At 44.9% G+C, this 25,653-nt stretch overlaps 1 protein-coding gene and 1 non-coding gene across 2 annotated transcripts in view; both read left to right on the plus strand.

Moving 5' to 3' along the window:
* Positions 1–22,798, plus strand: part of WDR88 (WD repeat domain 88) — a 35,492-nt gene extending 12,694 nt beyond the window's left edge. The window contains exons 3-11 of the mRNA XM_010989135.3: positions 11–99; positions 1,170–1,233; positions 2,709–2,847; positions 4,323–4,452; positions 9,833–10,020; positions 11,808–11,890; positions 13,641–13,709; positions 20,579–20,671; positions 22,625–22,798. Of these exons, the coding sequence (XP_010987437.1) occupies positions 11–99; positions 1,170–1,233; positions 2,709–2,847; positions 4,323–4,452; positions 9,833–10,020; positions 11,808–11,890; positions 13,641–13,709; positions 20,579–20,671; positions 22,625–22,798 (1,029 nt within the window). The remainder of the gene's footprint in view (positions 1–10; positions 100–1,169; positions 1,234–2,708; positions 2,848–4,322; positions 4,453–9,832; positions 10,021–11,807; positions 11,891–13,640; positions 13,710–20,578; positions 20,672–22,624) is intronic.
* A 2,013-nt stretch (positions 22,799–24,811) lies between these two features.
* Positions 24,812–24,885, plus strand: TRNAT-AGU (transfer RNA threonine (anticodon AGU)). Its single transcript has one exon. It is a non-coding gene; the product is annotated as a tRNA-Thr (tRNA).
* The last annotated feature ends 768 nt before the right edge of the window (positions 24,886–25,653 follow it).

The following is a 25,653-nucleotide window of genomic DNA, read 5'->3' on the forward strand; positions in this document are numbered from 1 at the left end:
CTGACTTGAGGATGCTGTGGATGGATCCGTCGTTCGGAATTTTAAGCCCGAGCCTGGAGCTCCTGTTTTAGAGTGCAGTGTCACGGCTGACAGCAGAAGGTGACTCTCCCTCATTTTACTCTGCTCAGGAAGGTGAGCGGGCAGGGCAGGCCGGTGTGCGGCACGCCGGGGACAGCGTAGTGGTCTCTAAGCAAATACCCGACCTTATTCTCATATACTGATCTCATGGTTTCCATCTCTCGTGGTGAGAATCAAGTAGACATGACAGCTCTTTGAGAATTTAAAATGCTAGAAAGACAGAATTTATTGTGGTTGATGCAAAGCCAGTCTGAATGTTCTTCACAGTTTTCTTCCTGCAGTCACACCTTAGCAATTCAGTCCAGGCCCTCATTTCACAGGGGAAGCCAAGGCCCAGGAATCAGAGGCGTGTGAGTGTCACCTGGGGTCCTGGGGGCGGGTCAGGGCTGGGAGGCAGGACAGGCAGACACACGAGCCTCCAGGATATATTTGAGTTTGCCCCTCAAAGTGATGCGAGACGGGCCTTTAAAAGATAGGGCACTTGCTTTAAAATGGATTTACTTTTACCCACAGCTACAAAATCAGGGTCCTAGTGAAAACTAGTGTGGGAATTCACGTTTCGTGGGAATTCTTCTTATATAGACGACAAAGATCGCCACAGAAACACGCCCTATAAGAACACAACTTATATTATTTTACAAAATGTACAAGAAAACATTTCCGAATGAAATGAGCTTTGAAGGTCTTTTCCTGTAAAAATCTAGACATGTGAGCAGGGGAAGAAGTGATGGATCCTTATGAGTTGTTGATATACTTCTGCAATCAATTATAGGAGATAGTCAATTACAGAACAGAAGAAATGATGCCTTTAATGCTCTGGATATAAAAGAGTACATTTGGATGGCTGAGGGATTAAGGAAGAGAACAGCCTATGGTGCCTTCTGTGTTAGGCTTTCTCAGTGAGAACCCCCTATTCTCCAGGGAGGGAGCTCATGGGGCATCTTTAGAAAGATTTGGGTGTTATTTGCAATCTTGGTCCTTAAACTATAGAAATTTTCTATGAAGAATTTTTTTCTATGATTTTTAAAATAGAAGCCACTGGCATAATTGGGTGGGTCATTAAGACCCTATGTTTGTCATTTTCTTTCCAGAATTGTTGCAGCATCCTATGACAAAACAGTGAGGGCTTGGGACCTGGAAACAGGCAAGCTGCTGGTATGTACGCTCTGCCCCAGTGGAGACGTCACAGCACAGGGTCTTGACTGGGCATTAGGTGGTCTTGAGCTGGGAGTGGAGGGGGAAGAGAAGCCAGTCTCCCAGGAAAGGAGAGTTTTCTCAGGGACCCAAAGTGATGGAGGATGGGCTTCAAGGAAGGCAAACTTCCTGGAGTTGGCAGAAGGAGGGCTCTGCCTGAAGGATGGGAAGGATGGATATATGGAAAGAGGTGGAGTTGGGGGGTAGGGAGCATGGCATTCCAGGCTGAGGGAGCTGCGTGGGAAAAGAGACCCTCCCCTGTGGGATGCTTGCCTTTGATGCAGCAGGAAGTAGAGCTGAAGCCATGGGACCAAGGCCACGTGGGACCAAAGCACGAGGCTTCAGGGCTCTCCCCTATCTTTTCTCCATCTTGGAGGGACCACCATCCATCCATCCAAACTGGCCTAGGACCCCCTCCCTCTCCTGCCAAGTTAAAAAAAAAAAACCAAACAGAAACAAAACATGTAAAACAATGCCTAGAGATTGCAGTTAAGATTTTCGTGTCTCTTTTCCTGAACACAGGTTACATATGAACACAGCCAAGGATGTTCTATTTACAATACAGTGTCATTATATACTAGCATCGATTATGTCTGACTTTGAGCATTTTCCCAAATGCTTATTTCTTCTCATGTGAATGTCCTGCTCTTGTCTCTAGTTGGTTTTTCTCTTTGAGATGCTTTTCCTTCTCTTCCTTAAACTTTCCTTTTTAGTACTTTTATGTATTATTGTTGCACAAGCCATCCATGCCACTTGCCAACCATAGGGCCAAGTTAGTTGTCCACTGATGCTTGACAAATTTCCCCAAAACTTAGTTTCAAACAATGAGTGTGTATTGTCTCACACAGATTCTGACAGAAATCTAGGAGCAGATGGTTCTGGCACAGGTCTCTTGTGGGGTCATGGGTCACGAACACTGTCAAAGAATTGGTGAGCATGTTTACCAACTGTCACAATGGCGATTCCATAGTTTCCAACATGCAGAGAGATCTTCCTTTCCTGGAATGCTGAGTAACTCTCTGTCCCCTTCTTATGGTTTGGTGCCAGCCTCCACAGGGGACTGTGAGATGGCCGAGGGACTGGGGCTGCAGGGACTCGTCCACAGGTTGGATGCTCAATAAACACTAGTTTACCAAACTGAACAGCAATAAAGTTGGCTATGACTAGAACCTTGCTTATCAGCCCTGCTAAGTGCTCTCTATCCTTGTTCATCTGTCCTGGACACACAGTTAATTGCACTTATTAATTACAGTAATTCATTAAAACTAAATGAACAAAAATTCAGTTCCTTATTTGCACAAGCCTGTTACAAGTACTCAATGACCACGTGGGGCCAGTGGCTAGCATATTGGGCAGCGCATAGATAGAACATTTTAGAAAGTTCTGCTGGAATGCTGGGCTGGAGAAAAAACTTCTTCACTGTTGCTCTGTTTCAGTGGAAGCTCAGTCATGAAACCTTCGTAGTTTCCTGTAAGTTCTCCCCTGATGGTAAATATGTGGTCTCAGGCTTGGATGTGGATCGTGGAATCTGTATAACAGATGCGGAAGACACCACCACCGTGTCCCACATCAAAGGTAAGATCGCGTGGGCTCCCTGCTCTGTTCTGCCTGTTAGAGGAACAGCCACTTGTCACTTGCTGACAGTGACTTTCAGTTGCTTTATTTGGTGACCGTGCAGTGCTATGAACCACATCATTAAAGACACTGATTGGTAAAAGCACAGGCAGTTAAAACCAAGACTGGTTAAGGCTTTTCCGGTCAGTCTTGTGCTTGTAATAAATGAAACAGTGTTCTGCTCCAGCCTCACATGGGCATTTAAAGCCCAGTCTTTATTGAGTTCTTAACATTTTTATCTGTATTTTTAAATAAAAATAATGCTGATGATTGTGAATAATGCACATATTTATTTTAGTGTTTTCCACATACTGATGATGAGCAATATTATCATGATTAATTGTTTTGTAGAAAGAAAAAAGTTAGATAATTAAAAAGACTAAAACGGCATCTACGAAAAAAAAATCAGATGTCAATTTCCGGGTTGTGACCCTGTGCAATCATTATGCAAGATGTTACCGGGGAAACTGGGTGACTGGCAGACAGGATCTCTCTGTATTATTCCTTACAACTGCATGTGAGTTGACAGTTATCTAAAAATAAAAAGTTGGGGGTGGGCAATATAGCTCAGTGGTAGAGCGTGTGCTTGGCGTGCGCGGCATGCACGAGGTCCTGGGTTCTATCGCCGGTGCCTCTATTAAGGGGAATAAATAAATAAATAAATAAATAAATAGTTAAAAAAAATAATCATTGTAAAAAAAAATTTAGTAAAGGTATAAAATAAAAAGTGCCAGGCCACTGTACCTGTCCTGTCTCCTCCCCAGAGGTACCTATTAATAATACATTGCCAGATGGCCTTTCTCTGTGTGTGTGTGTGTGTGTGTGTGTGTGTGTGTGTGAGTTTGCATACACACAGCACTACTTCCCATACATATTGTATGTTTATTTTTATCAGCATGAAACCGTGATATGGGCACTGCCCCACGGCTTGCATTTTCCCCTTAACGTATCACCTCACAGTCTACTGCTCATGCTCCGAGTTCTAGGTGCACACCATGCATCTCCATGCTCTGTCCCTGCTCTGGGCCTTTGCACATGCTGTTCTTGCTGCCTGCAGCACTCTTCCTTTCCTGCTTCCCCTGATAACTTTTAGGTCCCTTCTTCGACCTCTCAGAGCTGTACCAGGCTTCCTTCTGCTGGCTGGGAGCTGTGATGGGTGCCTCGAGTCATTGCCTGCTTAAGGGTGTCTCCCCATCCACCTGGAAGCTCTGTGGGGGCGCAGGAGGCAAGGGGCAATGCTCCTTGTTCAAAGCCTGGTACACAGCAGGCACTCGGGAAATGTTTGCATGAGTGCACAGTCCTTTGTGAAAGCCAGAGCTGAGTTTCTGTAATATTGTCCCTGTCTGGGAAAGTGGTGTGAGCCTCTGTGCCCCATGGAGCATGTGGCCCAGAATGTGGAAAGCACGGTAATGAAAGTCCCTTTCTCTGTGCCTCAGATCATCACAGGATGTCAGTTACCTCATGCTGCTTTGACCCCGACAGCCAGAGGGTGGCTTCTGTCTCGTTGGACAGGAGCATCAAGATATGGGACGTTACATCCCAGGCCACGCTGCTCACCATCACCAAGTGAGGAGGCCCTGGGGGGCCAGGCAGCATCCTGCAGCAGGGAGGGGAGCAGGGGTCCCCATCACACCCTTCTGGATTTGGCCCACACACCTTCGTCTCTCCAGCCAGTTTCCACATGGGGCATCTTCAACTGTGGTCAGCTGGTGCGACGAGGAGGCTGGAGGTGGAGAAAGGGAAGGAGACAGCCATGCCGGGGGAAACCTCCAGCTGTGGCCTGTGGGTGGGGACGGGCCTCAGATGCATTTGTTTCAACGTGAGCCAACACTGGAAAATATTGTGCAGAGCCCACCCTCTCCCCAAGTGTGGATTTCCTGTATCTCCTGTGAAAAGGGAAGATCTGATAATCCAGGGCCCACAAGGGTCACTTTGCTGGTGGCACCAGGTGGGTGGCCAGCCCTCTCTAGGGGGCCATGGAGTCAGGATTCCAGAACGTGTATATGCCCTGCCACCTTGCTTTTTGGCCTGGCCAGGGGTAGGGTGGGGGTGGAGGTCTGGCCGAGGGTTAAGAGTGTGCAAGGTCCTATCCTGTGTGATCTCGGACCTTAATTTCCTCACCTGCAAACTGAGCCCAGGTGAGGTCTGAACGAGATGGCACACAAAGGTCCTTAGCACAGGCTGCGTGGTGGTCTCTCAGCACAGGTCTGCTATGGAGAGGGATTCCCGTGGACACCGGGGTTGGGAGGGGCTGCAGGACGCCTGTCCCGCCCCTTGGCGCTGCTCGGGGGTGGCAGTGAGGAGGGTGAGGGCAGCTCCAGCCCTCTGCATTTTGTTTTCCTGGTGAGGACGGAAAGGGAACTCACGGAACCATCTGATGGTATAATTGATTGACCCACATTTATGAATTTTCTGGAAATGTAACTTTTAGCAAGGAGATAGGGAGGCAAGGATTCTTGGCGCTACAGGACAGGGCTGGCTTCCTGACATGCAAACTCTGAATTTACACAGACCCCCCTCCCCCGCCCCCCGCACAGAGAAGGGCTCACACTTGATTTAATGCTCTGCTGTCGAGGTCTTGAAATTCTTCCTTTTTGAGCCAGGTACCTTGAGTGTTTTTATTTCAAAAATATGTAATTCACTTTTGGAAAATGTAAAACCTGCAACCCAGTACAAAATTTAAAAGGTGCAAGAGGATATATAGTGAAAAATCTCTCACCTGTCTTATAACCATTGTTTCCCCAGAAGCCACCACTTTCCCCGCTTCCTTCCTGCCGGCTGCCTTTCTTTCTTAAGTGTTGTGGAAAAATGTGCTACAGCTCAGTAATGACAGCAACAGCAACCTGGATCCCAGCGAGATCAAGCAGCACTTGCAGGGTTGGAGAACTCAAGTTTATTACCACAGCAGGCCCAGAGGAGTTAACACTCCAAGCTCCGGACCTCGCCTGTAGGTTTACACAGGCCTTTTATAGGCTGCCAGTTTTACACTTTGCAACATCATATGCAAATAAAATACAACAGAAGTTGACCAACCAGAAACAAGCTTTGTAGAAATAGACCAATCAGGAGTGAGCTCCATGTGAATGAAGTACTACAAATGGACCAATCAGAAGTTAGGGAAGTGGACCAATCAGAAGTAAGAGTAGTAACCAATCAGGAGTGAGAGTAGTAACCAATCAGGAGTGAAGGAAATAACCAACCAGAATTGAGCTCAGGGAACCAATAGAATTCTAGGTGTAAGTTAGCCGCTTTAGAGGCAGAAAGTGAGATAGAGACTCTGGGTCAGGGAACTGGAGGCTAGTGGGAGGAGAGCAGCGGCCCTGCCTAGGGGTCCTGCCAGTCTTTTTATGGGGCTTCCCGCCTCAATAGCTTTATTGAGATGTAATTCACACATATCATGCAAGTCACCGATTTTAAGTCTACCATTCGGTGGTTTGGGGGATATTATTATTTTTTGAATTGTGGTAAAATATGTAGGGCAAAATTTTTATTTTAACCATTTTGAAGTTATTTCCCTGACCTTGACTACATTTATGATATTGTGCAGCCATCACCACGATCTATTTCCAAAACCCTTTCATCACCCAAACAGAAATTCTGTACCCATTAAACCATAATTCCCCACCCACTTCAACCCTAGCCCCTAGTAACCACTATTCTATTTCCTACCTCTACAACTTTGCTTATACTGGGTATTTCATATAAATGGAATCATATATTATGTGGCCTTTAGTGTCCAGCTTATTTCATTTAGCATGTTTTTAAGGTTCTTTTGTGTTACAGCGTGTGTTAAAATTTCATTTCTTTTTATGACTAAACAATGTTCTATTTTATGTATCTACCACATTTTGTTTATCTGTTTTTCGGTCGAGGAACACTTGAGTTACTTCTGTCTCCTAGCTATTGTGAACAATGCTGCAGTTAACAATGGCATAAGTATTTGTTCAAGTCATTGCTTTCAATTCTTTTGGCTCCATACCTAGGAGAGGATTTTCTGGATCACGTGGTAATACTGTGTATAGCTCTTTGAGGAACTTGGACCTTGCATTTTAATTTTGCACTGGGCCTTTCAAATAATACAGCTGGTCATGTGAGAGAATTTTGAAGATTCACAATCTCAACTGATCTTGAAGCTTGCAAGGAATAAACATAAGTATTTTGTTATAACTTTTTTTTATGTTGTCAAATATAATTTAGAAAACTCAGGAGGAGAAGGAGAGTCTGTTGTGTTTACCCGTACTTTTGCTTATGCTGTTCTGTTTTCTTTTCTGATGTTCCAAGTTTCCTTCTTTCATGATCTTCTTTCTGTTTAGAAAAATTTCCTTTAGCCATTCTTTTATGGTAGGTCTGAGGGTACCAAATTCTGTTAGTTTTCCTTCAACTGAAATGTCTTGGTTCCCTCTTCATTCCTGAAGGATATTTTTGCTGGATATAGGAATCTGGGTTGACGGTTTTTTTCTTTCATCACTTGAAAACTGTCATGTCACTTTTTTTCTGACCTCTGTGGTTTCTGATGAGGAACCCACTGTCATTCAGATTGCTTTTCCCCCCTCTAACTAAGGTATCATTTCTCTTTCACGGCTTTCAAGATTTTTCCTTTCTCTCTACTTACCAAAAGTTTAATTACGACGTGTTTGGGTATAGATTTCTTTGGGTTTAATCCTACTTGGGATTCACTTAGCTTTTTAAATCTGTCTTTTGCCAAATTTGGTAAAATTTCAGATGTAATTTCTTTGATTTTTTTTTCAGCTCTGTCTTCTTTTTCCTTTCCCTTTGAGATGCTGATGATCCAAATGTTAGATATTTTGTTATAGTCTCGCAGGTTCCTGAGGCTCTGGTTTTTTTCCAGTCTGTTTTTTGGATTAGTTAATTTATATTGTCTGTCTTTATATTTACTGATTCTTTATCTTCTAAATTGATTTTTTTTGGTTATTGTGTTTTTCAGCTCTAAAATTTCCACTTGGTCGTTCTTTATATCTTCTATTTTTTTGTTGTGGCTTTCTGTCTTTTTTATTATTTCAAGCATGATTATAATTGTCCATCAAAGCTTTTTTATGGTGGCTGCTTAAAAATCCTTGTCAGATAATTCTAGCATCTGTTTCTCATCTCAGTGTTAGCATCTATTGACTTTCTTTCTCATTCCTGTTGAGATTTTCCTGGCTCTCAGTATGATGAGTGAATTTCAGCTGCATCTTGGACATTTTGAGTATTACACTGTGAGACCCTAAGTCTTATTTAAATCTTCTGTATTATCAGGCCACCTCATTAGAGCACAGTAAGAGTTTGAGGCTCCCCTCTTAGCCTTTGCTGACAGTGGTGGGATTGCAGCTTTCCCTAAGATTTTTGTCTAGAATAAGGCAGGTATTGTTTAAAGGTTTTCTGTCTTACTAGGCTATCCCTTTGGTTAAGAGAAAAGGCTTTTCTTGGGGGCCTTCTGTCCAGTCCCCATTATTTTGTGGGTTGTAGACTTTCCCAGTACCCATCTAAGATATAAGAAGCAAAAAGAAAACTGCAGAGACTCAGCAGCATGCCATCCTGGGTCCCAGATCCCTAGCTGGCCTGCCTTCTCTTCTTCACCCTTCATAGTCTTCTGCTTGCTTTATAAATGCCCAGGGTTGTTAGCTGTACTTAGCAGGAGGATTAGGGATAAAGGCATTGATTGGCTCCACCTTTTCCAGAAGCACAAATGCAACACAAGCACTTTTCCCAAACTTTTATACTAAGTAAAATGGTCTCTTATGGTAAGTGGAATGTATCTGAAATGAGAGCCCCATCCTGGCAAATAGAGGGGCCCTGGTCTAACCCCCAGTGACAGCTTCTGGATTCTGGGGAGGGCTTGTTATTCACCTCCAGTATATGCTGGGATGGGTCTTACCCAACCAGGCACTAGGGTTTGGACATTTTAACCCTGGACACGCTTGGGAGGTTGACATTTCTTCTCCTTTGATCTCACTCAGTTTGTGCATTTCAAAGAACCAGAAAAGAACCCAAAACTGACTTGAGCTCTAGAAAATAGATTTGTTCAGCCTTTTCTTCAGGTTGAATGAATTGATTTTATGATCCAGGCTATTCAGAGATGTTTATAGGTTTGTTAGAAAACTCTGCTTCTAACAGGAGATGAGAATCACAGGGTAAACACTTTGAGGATCACAAACAAAATAAAAAACAACAAAATTCTGACAATGTTTTTTCTTTTAAAAAAAAAGACATTTAAAAAGTGAGAAGGAATAACCCCAAAGTTTATGAATTACATGCACAATACTAAAATGTGCTCTAATGACACTGCAGACAGTTGAGGAGAGAGGGAGAAAAAAAGAGAGAGAGCATTTGGGGTGAGGAAAAGTTGGGAGAGTGAGGGAGAGCAGGATGGGAGAGGGTGGTAAGGGGAAGAAGCCATGTCCCCATGTGTTGGAGGGCAAGGAGGGGTGTGTGAGCAGGAGAGACCCGCAGTAAGTGCAGTGCAGCACCCAACCAGACAGGCTGTTAGTCCCTTCCCCATCACCGACCACTCTTCCAGCTGCTCTTTCCCCTCAAGCCTCAAAGCAGCTCTGAATATGCAGTGGTTCTCAACCCGGGGCAGTTTTGTCCCCTAGAGGACATTTGGCAATGTCTGGGGACATTTTTTGGTTGTCACAACTGGGTGTGGAGGCCACTAGCAACTAGTGAGTAGAGCCCAAGAGAGCTGCTAAATTTCCTACAATGCATCGGACAGCCCCCTACTGCAAAGAATTATCCAGCAAAAAAAGATCAATATTGCCATTATTGGGAAATCCTGGAATAGTGTGACATAGTCAGAGTAATGAATATTTAGACCGTGGTAGGCAGTGATCAAAGGAATGATGCCCATCAGGTCCACTGCCCCCTCCACTCACCTCCCTTTTAAGTGTGTCCTCAGATCCTCCAGGAGGGAAGTGCTAATGTGTACACCCTGCCACGTGTGTTTCAGGGCGCATACCAATGCAATCTCAAACTGCTGCTTTACCTTCAGCGGCCATTTCCTGTGTACAAGCTCTTGGGATAAAACCTTAAAAATATGGAACGTCCATACTGGGGAGTTTCGAAACCAGGGAGCCTGTGTGACTCTGATGCAGGGCCACGAAGGTTCTGTGAGCTCCTGCCACTTTGCCAGAGACAGTGAGTAACTAACTCATCAAAGGAGTCTACACCCACGGGAGGCCCGGGGCAGAGTTCCTCGTGGTCCATTCACATGCACTTGGTACAGAGAGACTTTCCAATGATGCCAGCAGTGAGGGTGGATTTATTTTCCATGAGAACAACAACAACAAAAAAGCCAAGAGGGAGATTCATTTGAGCAAGTTTGCAGATGACAGAAACTCGGCTTGATGTGGCTTAAGCAACAAAATAAATTTATTGACTTCCATAGTGGGCAAGTCCAGGAGCCAGTCTCCCTTTGGGAGGGGCTGGGTTGGGACACTTGGACCATGCTCTCAGGAAGCTAACTCTTCTACTCTGTCCCTCAGCTCAGCTTCTCTCTCATACAGACCTTTCTCCTCAAGGAGGCAAAGATGACTTCTGCTGGTCCAGGCTAACAGTGGTTCTGACCACTGGCAATCCTAGAGAAAGAGAGACCCTCTCTCTGGTGGTGCTAGCTCAAGTTCCTGAGAAGACTTGCATTGGCTCAGCTGGGGACACATGCCTGTCTCTGAACCAGGCACTACAGCAGGGGACGAAAGGTTCTGATGGGCCAGGTCTGAATGACTTGCCCATGCTTAGAATTAGAGATCGAAACCTGTACCTTCTGAAACAGAAGGACTGAGAATATGGGGGAAGTGTTTCCCCATGGGAAATCGGGGAGCTGTTTCCAGATGAAGGGGCATGGATGTGACCAGGAGCAGTGACAGGAAACTGTTGGGGGCAGCTGGCCCCAGTGAGGACAGTGACTGCTCCTGACACCCAGAAGCCCAATGTTATACTCCTCCCAGTCTTCGTGCGGAGTGGCGCTTGCTCTTTGTGTCCGAGGTGGGGTGAAGGGGTGTAGGGGAGGAGGTAGGCAGCCAATACACACGTAGTCAGGGCCTGGCTTGAAAAATGCTTCCCTCTTCCGAAGCAGCCGCTGTGTAAGTCAGACTCCACCAGGGGGCGCCCCACCAGCTTCTGTCCTCAGCTTTATAGGTTTCAGAGTTGGGTAAAGTCAATCCTCACTATTTGAAGATTTCGTATTTGTCAGTTCACTTCCTGAGTAAAGTTTATTTGGAATCTTGAAGTCAGTGCCCACAGCACTTTTGCACCACCTAGGGCTATGTGCCGGGCAGTGACAGGTGGTCCGCGGGCCCGCACTCCCAGCCGGAGGCGAGGGGGCCACTGCCTTCTTGTTTCAGTTCTCTTATCAAAAGGTGTCCTTCTTGTGATCTATTTAGTCCCATGTTTTTTGCGTTTTGTGCTTTTTGTTGATGACTTTGCTGTTTAAAGTGGCCCCAGGCATAGAGTTGCAGTGCCGTCCAATGTTCCTAAGTCCAGGAAGGCTGTGATGTGCCTTACGGGGCAAACACATGCTCGATAAGCATCATCTGGGCCTAAGTTATAGCGCTGATGGCCGTGAATTCAATGTTAGTGAATGAGCACTCTATATCAAATAAGGTGTCTTTAAACAAACAGACTGAAGACAAAGTCAGGTATTGATTGGGCGATGAAAATGTTGTGGCCAGAGGCTCACGGGAACCTGACCCTGTATTTCCCCGAGGAGCCATGGCTCCATCATCACTCGTTCTGACTTTATAGAACATAACTACCATGCATAGTGAGGGTAATTGGCTGGGGGTTGTTGAGTCACACCAGGAAGGGGCTTGAGTGTCATCAGAGTGAGCCATGGTGGCACCTCACAAAAGCATCCTCAGCCTTCTTGGTCTCACCAGAGGAGGAAGCAGTTGGCTGGAGACGGTGACCCTCTTTTTGTTTTTCAGCCTCTTTTCTCGTGTCTGGAGGGTTCGACAGGACTGTGGCTGTCTGGGATGTAGGAGAAGGCTACCGGAAGCTCTCCTTGAAGGTACCAATGCCAGCATCAGACAGAGGATCTGAAGTTCATTCCTTGGTCATTCCATGCTGGGTGCTGGGTGCTGGGGATATAACAGTGGGTGAGACAGACCTAAATGTTCCCTATGGAGCTGACGACCTTTGTGGGGAAGTGCAGACAAGAAACCACAGTGGGGAAGATATAGCTCAGTGGGTAGAGTGCCTGCTTTGCATGCAGGAGCTCCTAGGTTCACTCCCCAGCACTTCCATTAAAAAAGTAAATAAATAAAACCTAATTACTCCCCCCGAACCTGTCCCCCCTAAATAAAAAAGAAGCCAACAAACAAATCCTCAACAGTGATGAGTGACACAGAAAACCCACAACAGAGTGTTCGAAATAGATTCCAGGGTCTAATCCACAATGAGTGGGCCGGGAGGGCCTCTTGGAGAAGGTGGCATTTGAGCTGAGAACTGGATGGCAAGGAAGGACTGGATGAGTGAGGATCCTGGGGAAGGCCATGCCAGGCAGATGGAGCAGCAAATGCAAAAACCGGAGGTGGGAAATCACTGTGCAGAAGGGTGAATGCCATCAGGAGGTGCGCACAGAAAGCTGTGGGGCTCCAAAATGGTGGGCGTCAACTGAGTGCTTTTGGCTGCAAGTTAGAGGAAACTCAACTCAAAGCAGCTCCATGACAAGGAGCTGGATCCTCTAACACAGCCAAGCATCCAGAGGTTAGGCAGTCCCAGGACTGGCTGCTTCAGTGCCTCTGTTCCAGGTGTCCCCACCCCAAGGTTTCTGCATAGTCCTTAGTCTTGGGACCTCATGGCCGCCTTTGGCCGTGAAGGCTTGCCTCCATGACTCTGAGTCTCTCCATTCTCTGTGAGCCAAATGTAGACTGTGTCCCTTTGGTCACGACAACATTCAGGTTCCCAGGGTTGTTCTGCCTGAGCCTCTTCTCTGTGGGTTTGGAGAGGCAAAAGGAGTTCACATCCTAGCAAATAAACAACTTAAAAGAGAATGTTCAACCTCACTGAAAACTGAATGCTGCAGTGAATATGGGGGTGCGGATTTCTCCTTGAGATCCTGTCTTTAAAAATCCCTTTGTTCCCGCATCAGGTCATTCTCTTCTCTCTTCTCTTCTCTCTCTCTCCCCTTCAGATTCCTGTGCTTTTGTTACGCACAGCACTTCAGCCCCACTCTTGCCCCCTTTCCTCTCACTGCACCTCAGTGTCCACCTCTTTCCGTTAGGAAAAGGCCAAAGAACGAAAAAGATGCTGACACAGAGCTCCGACCTCATTTAGTGTCTGAACCAGCAATAGTTGTCTATCTCCTCTGAGCTCCTTTTACCTGAGGAAGTCACCACCCCTCCCATTTACTCAAGTGGGTAGGTTTGCAGTTATTTGAAGCCAAAAAGCTCCCTTACCAACAAGACTGCTGAGTGGTATTTCCTAGAACAAAGAATGCAAACAAAAACCTGCAAGAGGTGCTCTGGGACCAGATGGGAATGTAATCAATTTTTTCCCCCATCCTGCTAAGCACCAGGGTACTATTTTTAAAAAACACGTATGGTGCTGCGATATACACGTGCATCCCACGCCTTTACACTTGGTTCTCTACCTTAAATGTCGGTGAAACCAGGGAAGCACAATTAGTTGCCTCTAAATGTAAGCAACATTGAATTGCTGACTTTGTTTGTTTGTTTGTTTGTTTTTCTTGTTTTGTTTTTGTGGTTCTTTCAAACGCTTTTTCTCTAGATCCCTGTTAAAATTCTATTTTCCTTCAGGGCCATAATGACTGGGTGATGGATGTTGCCGTTAGTAACAACAAGAAATGGATCCTGTCTGCTTCAAAGGTAAAAGTGGACAACCTCTGAGTGACTTAAAAATCTCTGTCCTGTTTGTGAGAATTGGTGGTAGCAGAAGTGTACTGCTGAGTAAAACCCCCGGGCAGCTCCATTTGAAGGCCGCAGCCGGCCAGGCCTTCCCCATCCAGGGAGCTGCCTGGGAATGTGGGAAGTGGGTCATTCCATTTGCTCATGTGGGAAGTTGCCAGGTATTTCCTTGTCTGCACCAATGTCGTTTGAGCTTTGTTGGAGCAAGGGTCTGCCCAGACTGGTGAGTGATGGAGCCAACAGGGGCCCTTGGAGGGGAAGGGGTCGGGTCACGGACAAGTTACCACCCTGAGATTCCAGGTGGGTCTTCCCTCACTACTTACTACAGCCTGGGATTTCCGAGCTACCAGCACACAACAGCTAGCCCAGGAAATCCAGAGGACTGTCCTCCACGTGTGAGCACCAGAGAAGTGGGGTCCCATTTTGTCCCCCAACCTTTACTAGAGCCATCTCGTTCTCCAGGCTGGGGGTTTCAAGGTATATGAAAATGTGGGCAAGACTCTGCCTGCCATGATCAACTTTTCAGAGAGCCAATGTGAGACACCACCACCCTGGACAAAATAACAAGAATAATAATGTAACACATCATAAAAATTATATGCCAATGTGTTACTACTTTAACATAAAAATATGAAAAAATGGTTATGCCAATGATATCTCAGTAAAGCTGGAAAAGAGTGAAAATACAAGACAAAGTATCAAAAGTAAGTGTTTATATAAAATTATGTCTTATTGACTTTTCTGTTACATAAATGCTATTATTTAAACAAAACAACAGGACTAGTTAATAACAGCAAATAGTAATCATGGATATTAGGATAATTAAGCAAATATGGCTAAGAAAAATATAAAAATATTTTATAATCTTTCTGTCCTTTGATTTAGCAATTTATTTTGACTCAAAAAAGCCTTTATAGGTTATTTAAATTTTATAGACTATATTATGGTATATTCTTAAGATACATAAATGTAAGGCTTTTTAAAAGAAAGAGAATATAAATACAATAAGATTGGTTAAACAAATATTTATGTATTTATTTTTTTCCCCAGCTTTATTGAAGTATAGTTGACATATAACGTTGTGTAAGTTTAAGGTGTACAAGGTGTTGATCTGATACGCTTATATATTGCAAAACAATTACCACCATAGCCTTAGCTAACACCTCCACCACATCACAAAATTAGCATTTCTCTTTTGTGGTGAGAACATTTAAGATTACTCTCTTAGCAACTTTCAAGTATATTATGCAGTATTATTAATTATAATCACCATGCTATACATTAGACCCCCAGAACTTGTTAATCTTATAGCTGGAATTTTGCACCCTTTGACCCAATATCTCCCAGTTTCCCCCACTCCCTCCAGTGTCTGGTAACCACCACTCTCTGTTTTCATGAGTTTGGCTTTTTTAGACTTCACATATAAGTGAAATCATAGAGTATGTGTCTTTTTCTGTCTGATTTATTTCACTTAGCCTAATGCCCTGAAGATTTCGTCCATGTTGCCGTAAACTGCAGGGTGTCCTTTTTTATGGCTGAATAATATTTCATTGTATATATATATCTACATCTGCTTTATCCATTCATCTGCTGATGGACACTTAGGTTGTTTCTATACCTTGGTTATTGTGAATAATGCTGCAGTGAACATGCGGATGCAGATATCTCTTTGAGATCCTGTTTTGATTTCTTCTGGGTATATACCCAGAAGTGGGATTCCTGGATCATATGACAGCTCTATTCGCAGTTTTTTGAGACACCTCCAATTTGTTTTCCTTAGTGGCTGTACCAATTTATGTTCCTACCAACAGTTCACAAGGGTTCCCTTTTCTCCACAATCTCATCAACACTTACTTCATCTTTTTGATAACAGACACTCTAACAGAGTGAGGTGATATCTCATTGTGGTTTTGATGTGCATTTCCTTAATGAATAGTAATGTTGAGCATCTTTTCATGTACCTGTTGGTCATTTGTATGTCTTCTTTGGAAAAATGTTGATTCAGTTCCTTTGTCTTTTTTTCTTTGAATTATATGAATTCTTTATTTATTTTGGAAATTTGACTCTTATCAGATATATGACTTACAAATATTTTCTCTTTATGGTTTCAGGTCTTACCTTTAAATCTTTAATCCATTTGAGTTAACTTTTTGTGAGTTGTGTAAGACAGGGGCCCAATTTCATTCTTCTCTATGTGGTTATCCAGTTTTCCCAGTGCCACTTACTGAAGAGACTAATCTTTCCCCATTGAGTATTCTTGGCTCCCTTGTCAAATTAGTTCGCTGTATGTGTGAGGGCTTATTTCTGCCAGTACCATACTGTTTTGACTACTATAGCTTTGTAGTTTAGGTTGAAATCAGGACGTGTGATGCCCTCAGTTTTGTTCTTCTTTCTCAGGATTGCTTTGGCTATTTGAGGTATTTTGTGGTTCCATACAAATTTTAGGATTGTTTTTCCATTTCTGTGAAAAATGCCACTGAGATTTCATTAAATCCATAGATGGCTTTGGGTGGTATGGACATTTTAACAATATTAATTTTTCTGATCCATAAACATGGAAAGAAATCCTAAGTTCATGAGCAGGAAGATACAACATTGTTAAGATGTCATTACTACCCAGAACAATCTACAGATTCAATACAATCCTTATCAAAATACCAACAACCTTTTTCACTGTAAGGGGAAAGTTGATCCTTAAGTTCATATACCTTTCCCATAATGTCATATAGTTGGAATCATACAGCGTGTAGCCTTTTCAGATTGTCTTCTTTCACTTAGAAATATGTATTTAAGGCTCCTTGATGTCTTTTGTGTGTGTGTGTCTTAATAGCTCATTTCTTTTTTTTTAAATTACTGAATAATATTCTATTACATGGATGTACCATAGTTTATCTATTCTCTTATTCAAGGACATCTATTTAAAAAAATTAAAATATAGTGAGTTTACAATGTTTTTTTTTAAATTAAAGTATAATCAGAACAGCATTAATAGTTCAGTCATATGTATATGTATATGTATATGTATATATACACACACACATACATTTGTTTTCATATTCTTTTTCATTATAGGTTACTACAAGATATTGAATATAGTTCCCTGTGCTATACAGAAGAAATTTGTTGTTGATCTATTTTATATATAGTAGCTAGTACCTGCAAATCTTGATCTCCCAATTTAGCCCTTCCCACCTCCTTCCCTCACTGGTAACCATAAGTTTGTTTTCTATGTCTGTGAGTCTGTTTCTGTTTTGTAAATAAGTTCATTTGTCTTTTGTTTTTTTTTTTAGATTCCACATATAAGTGATACCATATGGTATTTTCTTTTTCTTTCTGGCTTATTTCACTTAGAATGACAATCTCCAGGTCCATTCATGTTGCTACAAATGGCATTATTTTATTCTTTTTTATGGCTGAGTAGTATTCCATTGTATAAATATACCACAACTTCTTTATCCAATCATCTGTCAATGGACATTTAGGTTGCTTTCATGTCTTGTCTAATGTAAATAGTGCTGGTATGAACATGGGGGTATCTCAGGGACATCTTGGTTACCTCCAGTTTGGAGGTAATTGTGAATAAAGCTGCCATAAACATCTGTGTGCAGCTTTTTGTGTGGATATGAGTTTTCAAGACATTTAGGTAAAAATTAAGGAGTGATTGTTGGGTTGTGTGGTAAGACTATGTTTCACTTTGTAAGAAACTGCCAAAATGTCTTTTATTTATTTAGTTAGTTATTTTATTAAGGTATAATTGACATGGCACAACATATTAGTTTCAGGTGTACAACATAATGACTTGATATTTGTATATATCATGAGATGATGACCACGGTAAGTCTAATCGCCATACATAGATATTTTTTTTCTTGTGATAGAACTTTTAAGATCTATTCTCTTAGCAACTTTCAAATATACAGTACAGTATTATTAATTATAGTCACCATGCTGTACATTACATCCCCACCACTTACTTAATTTATAATGGAAATTTATACCTTTGACTCTTTTCACCCATTTGGTCCACCCCACCTCCTGCCTCTGGCAACATCTATCTGTTCTCTGTATCTATGAGCTCAGAGTTTTTGTTGTTGTTGTCATTTATTTGTTTTTGTTTTGTTTGTTAGATTCCACATTTAAGTGAAATCATATGATATTTGTCTTTCTCTGTCTTAGCATAATGCTCTCAAGGTCCATCCATGTTGTTGCCAATGGCAAGATTTCATTCTTTTTTATGGCTGATCTTTTTTATACAGCTTCATTGAGATAGTGTTCACTTACTGTACAATTCACTCAGTTATGGTGTACAATTCAATAGATTTTTTATTATATTCACAGAGTTGTGCATTTATCACTATAATCAATTTTAGAGCATTTCATTACCACACTATCTTGATTTCTATAGCTTTATAGTAAGTATTGAAGTTGGGGGTGTCATTTCCCCAACTTTGTTCCTCTCCTTCATTATTATGTTGGCTTTTCTGGATCTTTTGCTTTTCCATATAAACTTTGGTATCAGTCTCTCAATATTCACAGAATAACTTGCTGGGATTTGATTGGGATTGCATTGAATCTATAGATCAAGTTGGGAAGAACTGACATGACAATATTGAGTCTCCCTATTCATGAACATGGACTATCTCTCTATTTATTTATTTCTTCTTTGCTTTCATTCATCAGCATTTTCCTCCTATATTGTCATATTTTGTTAGATTTATACCAAAGCATTTTGTTTATTGGGATGCAAATGTAAATGCTATTGGGCTTTTAATTTAAAATTCCACTTGTTCGTTTCTGATATATAGGAAAGCAATTGACTTTTGTATTAACCTAGAATCCTGCAATCATTCTGTGTCACTTACTAATTCAAGAGTTTTTTGTTGTTGTTGATTCTTTCAGGTTTTCTAGACCATCATGTCATCTGTGAACAAAGAAGGTTTATTTCTTCTTTCTCAATCTGTATACCATTTTTTCCCTTTTGGTGTGTATTTCCTTGCACTAGCTAGGACTGCTAATCTATTTTTTGTTTCTATTATTCTGAACACTTCTTATAAATATAATCATACAATATGTGGTACTTTGTGACTGGCTTATTTCACATACGTTTTCAAGGTTTATTCATGTTGCAACATTTATCAATACTTCATTTCTTTTTGCTGGTGAATAATATTCCATTATATAAATATACCACATTTCATTTATTCATTCACCAGTTGATGTGGAATTATTTCCACCTTTTGGCTATTATGAATAATACTTCTATGAATATTCATGAACAAGGTTTTGTTTGAACACTGGTTTTTTATTCTTTTGGGTATACACCCAGGAATGGAACTGCTATATTTAATTCTGTATTTTTAACACATGTAACTCTATATACATAACCATTTGAGTAACTCCCAAAGTGCTGAACCCTTTTACTTTCCCACCAGCAGTGTAGGAGGGTTCCAGTTTCTCCACATTCTCACCGTCTTGATAGTAGTCATCCTATCTGTTGGTTGTGAGCTGGTGTCTTGTAGTTTTGATTTGCATTTTCCTGGTGGCCAGTGGTGTTGAGCATCTTTTCATATGCTCATTGACCACTTGTATATTTTCACTTTCTTTTTTTTTGTGTGTGTTTTTTTTAATAATGGGGAAGTAATTAGGTTTATTTATTTAACAGAGTTACTGGGAATTGAACCCAGGACCTCATGCATGCATGCACTCTACCACTGAGCTATACCCTCTCCCCTTATCTTCACTTTCTGATGCATGTCCTTTGAGGCAGAAAAGAATTTCATTTTGATGAAGTCCAGCTTATCTATTTTTTCTTTTGGTGCTTGTGCTTTTGGCATCAGATCTAAGAAGCCATTGCCTAACCCAAGGTCACAAAGATTTATCCCTATGTTTTGTTTTCTTCTAAGAGTTGTTTAGGTTTATTTCTGGACTCTTAATTCTGTTCTATTGATCTACATGTCTATCCTTACGCCTATACCACACTGCCTTGATAACTGTAGCTTTGTAGTAAGTTTTACAATACAGAGTGTGAGTCCTCCCGTACCGTTTTCTTTCACATTAGTATCTTTTGGGGAGATGAAAAAAACCTTTTGTTTCACTTAGAAAACTTGCTTGTCTCATCTCAGATTTGTGATCCCTGACCCCCAATTCCCTTTGTGCATATTGTGCATTACGTTCTGGTTACTTACCACCCCCATCTGTCCCCCTGTCTTTAAACACAGTTGTTTAGCCTCCCTTTTTGGTGATGTCTGGGTCATGCTGGCATTGATCTTGTAATTGTTCTCATTTCCATTATCTGATCCCTTAGAAAATATGAACACAATACTCACAATGTTAAAAATTCTACTTAACACTCTCCTGAAACAAAGCACAACAGTTGATCCCCAGGTAAAAATCAAAGGCAGACTGTTAACACTTACAGTTACAATGCAGTGAGGCTGAATACTTGGGTCTCATCACTTGAAGTGATACGGGGATTGTGGAAAACAGTGATGGCAGCTACAGGAGGTGGATCGTCTAGGCATATTCATTTAGCATTAAAAATAGTTTCGTTTTCAGCTATTTGGGGGCCACTATATGGGTTTTGTATTCCCCCCAAACTTCTACACTCATTGCTGAAAAATGAAGCTTTTTGCACCCTGAAAGGGGTATGCAGGGATTTCCAGTGCTAAGGCTGGGATGGTGCTGGAGAAACTCGGACAGTGGGTCACCTAACTGCTCCTCTGCAGGCCCAGGTCCTCCATAGGTAACCTGGACGTGATGCCCCGCCCTGGGTCCCCCCAGCTTAACGAGCCCGTTTTGTGACTGCTGGTTTGCTGTTTAACTTGTTTTAGGATAAGACCCTGAGACTATGGAATATTGAAGAAATGGACCAAATTCCTTTGGTAATTGAGTACAAAAAGGCGCTGGGCTTAAAGGTGAAACAGGTTGGTACTGGGTAAAATTAAGCCAAATGAAGACTTTGATTAGTTCCCTCTACAAATTAATCTGTTCTTTGAACAAACATTTATTGGGCAACTGGGGATAAAACTATGAAAAAAAATAGATTGAAAATTTTGCCTCAAGGGAGCTTACACTCTAAAAGGGGAGAAAAACCATGAATAAAGAAATAAGAAAAATATGTTGTAATTTGAAGAAAAGTGACCTAGGAAGAGGGGGAATGGGAGGACTGGCGGTTGCAGCATTTTAAAGAGTGATCAGGATGAGTCTCATTGAGAAGGTGACATTTGTTTTAAGACTTGAAGATGGTGAGGGAGTGAGCCACAGCTGTTTAGGGGAAGAGCTTCCCAGCAGAGGGAACAGCCCATGCAGAGACCCTGAGGCAGGAGTGAGCCTGGGGTTTGAAGAGAGGAGTGAGCAGGGGGTGTGGGAGGAGATAAGGCCGGAGGGAGACCTGGAGGTACTGCCGGGCACATAGTGGACCTGTGTGAGCCTCGTACACTCCTGCAGCAGAACCCCGGCCAGGACCCCAGGACCCCAGTGCCCTGTTTCCCATGGAAGGGGCTCAGGTGCCAGTTTTCTGTGGGAGATCTTGGTAGGAGGGTGGGCACACCCTCTGCTGTGGCTGGCTACAAAGGCCACCCCTGGGCAGCGGAGGCCAGTCCCTGCTGGGGCCTCGAAGTGCCAGAACCTGGCTGCTACCTTGAGAGGTGGAGTCCCTGCTGGGCCCTGTTGAATCCTGGAGCCCCCTAGGCTGGTGTCCTCTCAGAAGGCCCGGCTGGGAGCCACCACTTGTGTGGATGGCTAAGTGGGGAACGACACTGGGGGCGGGGCAGTGAGGGGTGGGACCCACGTGGACTGTGTCTTTGTGGCTAGCTGGTCCTCATGGCCTTCATGGCTATGCTGGTCCTTAGGCCCTGGAAGCTGACTGGCTACAGAGCAGTGCTTGTGTCCTCAGCCTGCCATCGGGGCAGGGCCGGGGAGCTGCCTCCTCTGAGCCCGGCTGTTCAGGGCTTAGGTTGTGGGAAATTATGCAGTAGAATAAGGTAGGCAAAGGACCTAATTTCTTTCTTGCAAAAGAAAGAAAAGAAAGAGATCTCCCTGAAGCTGTAGCAAAGACAAGCCCTCTGCATTTGACTTGCTCTGAATCAATATGAGAAACTTCAGAGGCCAGATTTCCTAGAGGGCCTGCCCTGGGCCAGGTGTGCCCTGCCCCTCCTGCAGGCTTTGGTGCTATGGGGCCGGGAAGGGTGGCAAAGCACAGGGGCTTGGAGTGCCAGGGCACGGGCATGCGACCTGCAGGCTTGTCTCAGTGGGACTGAGCTGTGGTGGGACCCTCTGAGAGTACTCTGCCTATGGCCTGAGAGCCCACCCTGTGGTGTTGCTCTCTGGGTGGGGAGCAGATGTGGCAAGTGAGCTGTGCCGCTGTATCTACTGTCCTCTGTGTGCTTTGGCCAGAAACAGGCTCAGAGATAGAGAAGGATGCTCAGCACCTTCACCATCTAGTAAAAATTCCTGCTTTGTTCAGAAGTTTTGACTACTTGATTCTCCAAAAGTTAGGTGTCTCCAGGATGTCAAGGAGTTAGGAGAGCCCCCAGTTTTGCTCTGCACAGAGCAGAGGAGGGGGTTGGACACCCATCCCCTGTCCTCGTCACCATCAAGTGGCTCTCCACTCCTGCCCCCAGGACCCCATAGCAGGGGACATGAGCCAGCAGGACCCGCATAGCTTTTGTTGGGGAAGAGAGGGAGAGGCCTGTGCTCATTCTCTTCAGTGGCCAACAATTTCCACCCTTGTGGGCTTCCAGACCCCAGAGGGGAGAGGCAGCTCTTGCCTTGGCCGTATCCAGCGTGGTTGGATCAGGTGGGGGAATTCTCACTGTACGCCTTGATCCCCTCTGACCAGTACCTCCTTTCCGTTCTTTTAAAATATTTCATGTCAGTGTGAAGAATGTGACAGGCCTTTCTCCATCTACGGAAATGACATCTTTCCTGAAACAGTCACTAAATGTGTGTTCTGCCGGATGGATGTAAAAGACTTGTCAGCAGAGGCCTCACCATCATCAGAAGGGGAGGACTCACTGGCAAGGGAGTGCAGCCAGGGGGAGGATGGCTGATGGCCACTGGGCCCTCTGGGTGACTTGAGCACAGATCACCTGTCATGTAGATTTCAGGGCTCTACAGAGACTTTTCTCTAGGGGCCCCCTCCCCAGCCAGGTGGGCCCATCAGACTGGGGCAGGGGCTGAGATCTGGCTGGGCTCCCACCACTGTGCCACCTCCTCAGTTCCACTGCACCTTCGGGATCACTTTGTTTTTAATTTTCATGCAGAATAAATCTAGATTCTTTTGGGGAAAAAAAAGTGTGCATGTGAATTCTAGAAACACTTTGGCTACTCCTAAGCTTTATGTTCTGGTGTTCATCCTGTCTCACTTTTGGCACACATTCTGGTCTCTGGATTTGCCCTGTAAAGCAGCCCTTTGGTGCTGGCACCAGCAGCACCCAAGGAAGGGTTTGTCGAAAGAAGAGGAAGATGTGAAGCCACTGCTGTGGAGGGGACACTGTGGGGGCCTCCCTGGCTGATGCTCCCAGATGGCCACCTGCCCAGAGCTGAGGAAGGTCTGGTTAGGCAGGCAGGTGGTGGTCATTTCCACCACAGAATGTTTCATGCTCTCCACTCCGGTCTCTTCATTTTCCAGAATGCCCATGTGTGTGCACAGCCTTCCTGTTTCCACAGCATTGCATACAATGTAAATCAATTAGTTCACAAAGAGTGAAGTTTTTCAGTTAAATAGAAGGGCTCCCTTTTCCATTTGGTATGGCTCACAGGATTTCCATCAGATATCATTAGTATGCCCCTTGGTCCATTTTTAACTAATTAGTGTTAATTGACTAGCACCCAGTAATTCTGCCAGTGAGCTGAATTGTTTGGATGGCTCACATGCTTGGTGCCACCACCCTCCTCTGTCACAACCAAGGTGACTTCCCATCTTCAAGGAAGCTGTTCAGTATTTATCCATTAATTTACATGAATGATGGATGAACATGTCAAAACTCCGTTTCACACCCTCCCAGGAAATGGGATGTCTTTGGAAGAGCCGTTTTATCCTTTCTCCCGCACATATGCATAGTATTCTTTCCCACTGCTGTAGAGGATGTCTGGCCTGCTTGTTACCAACACTGACCCCATCGACGGGCACTCTCGTTTTTTGCTTTTACAAACAATACTGGAGTGAACCTTGTGTGCAAATGTTTGCAGAGACTTATATTTCTGTGGATGAGACTCTCTCACTGGACAAATTGCTGGGTCAATGGATTAGCAGATTTTGGTTTTGTTGTTTTCCAAAAGCCCTCTAAAAAGTGCTGGGACGAAGTAGCTGAGGTGCCTGAGTGAGGAGCCCCAGAAGGAGCAAGTGAGAAGCCTGAGTGAGGAGGGCTTTGCCTTTCTCTGGCAGCGGAAAACTTCCACGTACTGTTCTGATGCCCCACGGCCAGCAGCCTGGGCCCCCCTGAAGCTCTCGATCCTTCAGTGCCTGCTCTGGGTCCCCTCTGTGTCCTCGGTCTCTTCCCTTGCTCAGGGTCCGCGGGGGGACGAGCCCCCAGAGCCAGCAGGCCGGTGACCCCGATGGTCAGAGTGCGGCCGAGGAAGGCAACCGGCCTGCCAGGCTGAGGGCGCCAGTGCTATGGGTCGGACGCGTGGTCACCGCGGGACCGCGGCGGGTGTGAGCCCTGACCGGACGCCGGCGAGCGGGCAGCCCGGCCCTGCCGGCGGGGCGGGGCTCTCCGGAGCCCCGCGGGGACTCGGCCTCGCCGGAGTTTGGGTGGCTTCCCTGAGCCAGTTCTGGAGGGCTGAAGACCGGACCTCGCGCGAGCATGCCCCAAAGGTGGGCACCCTGGCTTCAAGAGAGGGAGCGGAAACTACAGCACCCGGACGACTCGCCCTCCTGCGCCCCAGCTTCTGCACGCTGTCGGAGATTCCAGCCTCAGCGGCCAGTTTATAAGCCTAAACTGCTGGCGTGAGCGGGATCTTATACCGCGCATGCGCCTGCCACCGAGGGGCTCTGTACGCGTGCGCGCGGCCGATGGAGTAAATGGTGATGAGGAACAGAGTCTCGCCGTACTAGTGCGGGTGGCGCCGTGGCTTAGTTGGTTAAAGCGCCTGTCTAGTAAACAGGAGATCCTGGGTTCGAATCCCAGCGGTGCCTCAACCGAGCGTCCCGGCTCTCTTTTTACCCATGCCCTGCCCATTTTCCGGTCTGCGCCCCAACCCAGTTCCTCCTCACTTTGAGGGTGTGAGGGCGAGCTTGATTCCGTTTTAGCCGCCCCGGCCTGCGGCGGGGTAGGGTCCCGGCCCACCTCGGAGTTTGCTCTTCTGGTTTACGCGACTAGCGGTGGGTACTTGGCTCAGGCTCCGAAGCAGAGGGGACGCCCCCTGGAGGCGGCGCGGAACTCCCCGGTTGCCGTGGGAACATTTCTGCGGTGGAGCACACTGCTTGCTACTGCGTGTTGGAGACGCCCGCACGTGGAGGGATGAACGCACGTGCCCCAGCGGCTGCCTTGGGAGGCCGAGCCCGGGCGCTTCTCCGTGGATTTCTCCAGGTGTAGGCCGACCGGACGCCGGCGCCTCTCACACAGGCCTGCTGACTTAACTCCTCTCTCTCCAGCCTTGCCGTCCAGGTCACCATTTCCCAGACTGAAGACTGGGGCTTGGTGAGGTCAAGTGAGACCTAAGGTCACGGGCGCCCGGGAGAGCAGAGGATTGAACCCTGCCAGGGTGATCCTCAGGCTGATCAAAGTATGAACACTCTAGGGAGGGAAACTCAAATAGGACTCCCCGTGCCAAGTTTAGAGCCGGCTTCTCCAGAGGCCAGCAGTGAGGCTGCACAAATTGTGGGGTTGTGGGGCCTGACCCAGAGCAAGTGCATCGGAGTCTCTGGGGGTGCAGTGAGGCATTGGAATTGAAAGCAAGTTAC

Source organism: Camelus dromedarius, chromosome 9 (genome assembly GCF_036321535.1).
Source record: "Camelus dromedarius isolate mCamDro1 chromosome 9, mCamDro1.pat, whole genome shotgun sequence".
Lineage (NCBI taxonomy): Eukaryota > Metazoa > Chordata > Mammalia > Artiodactyla > Camelidae > Camelus > Camelus dromedarius.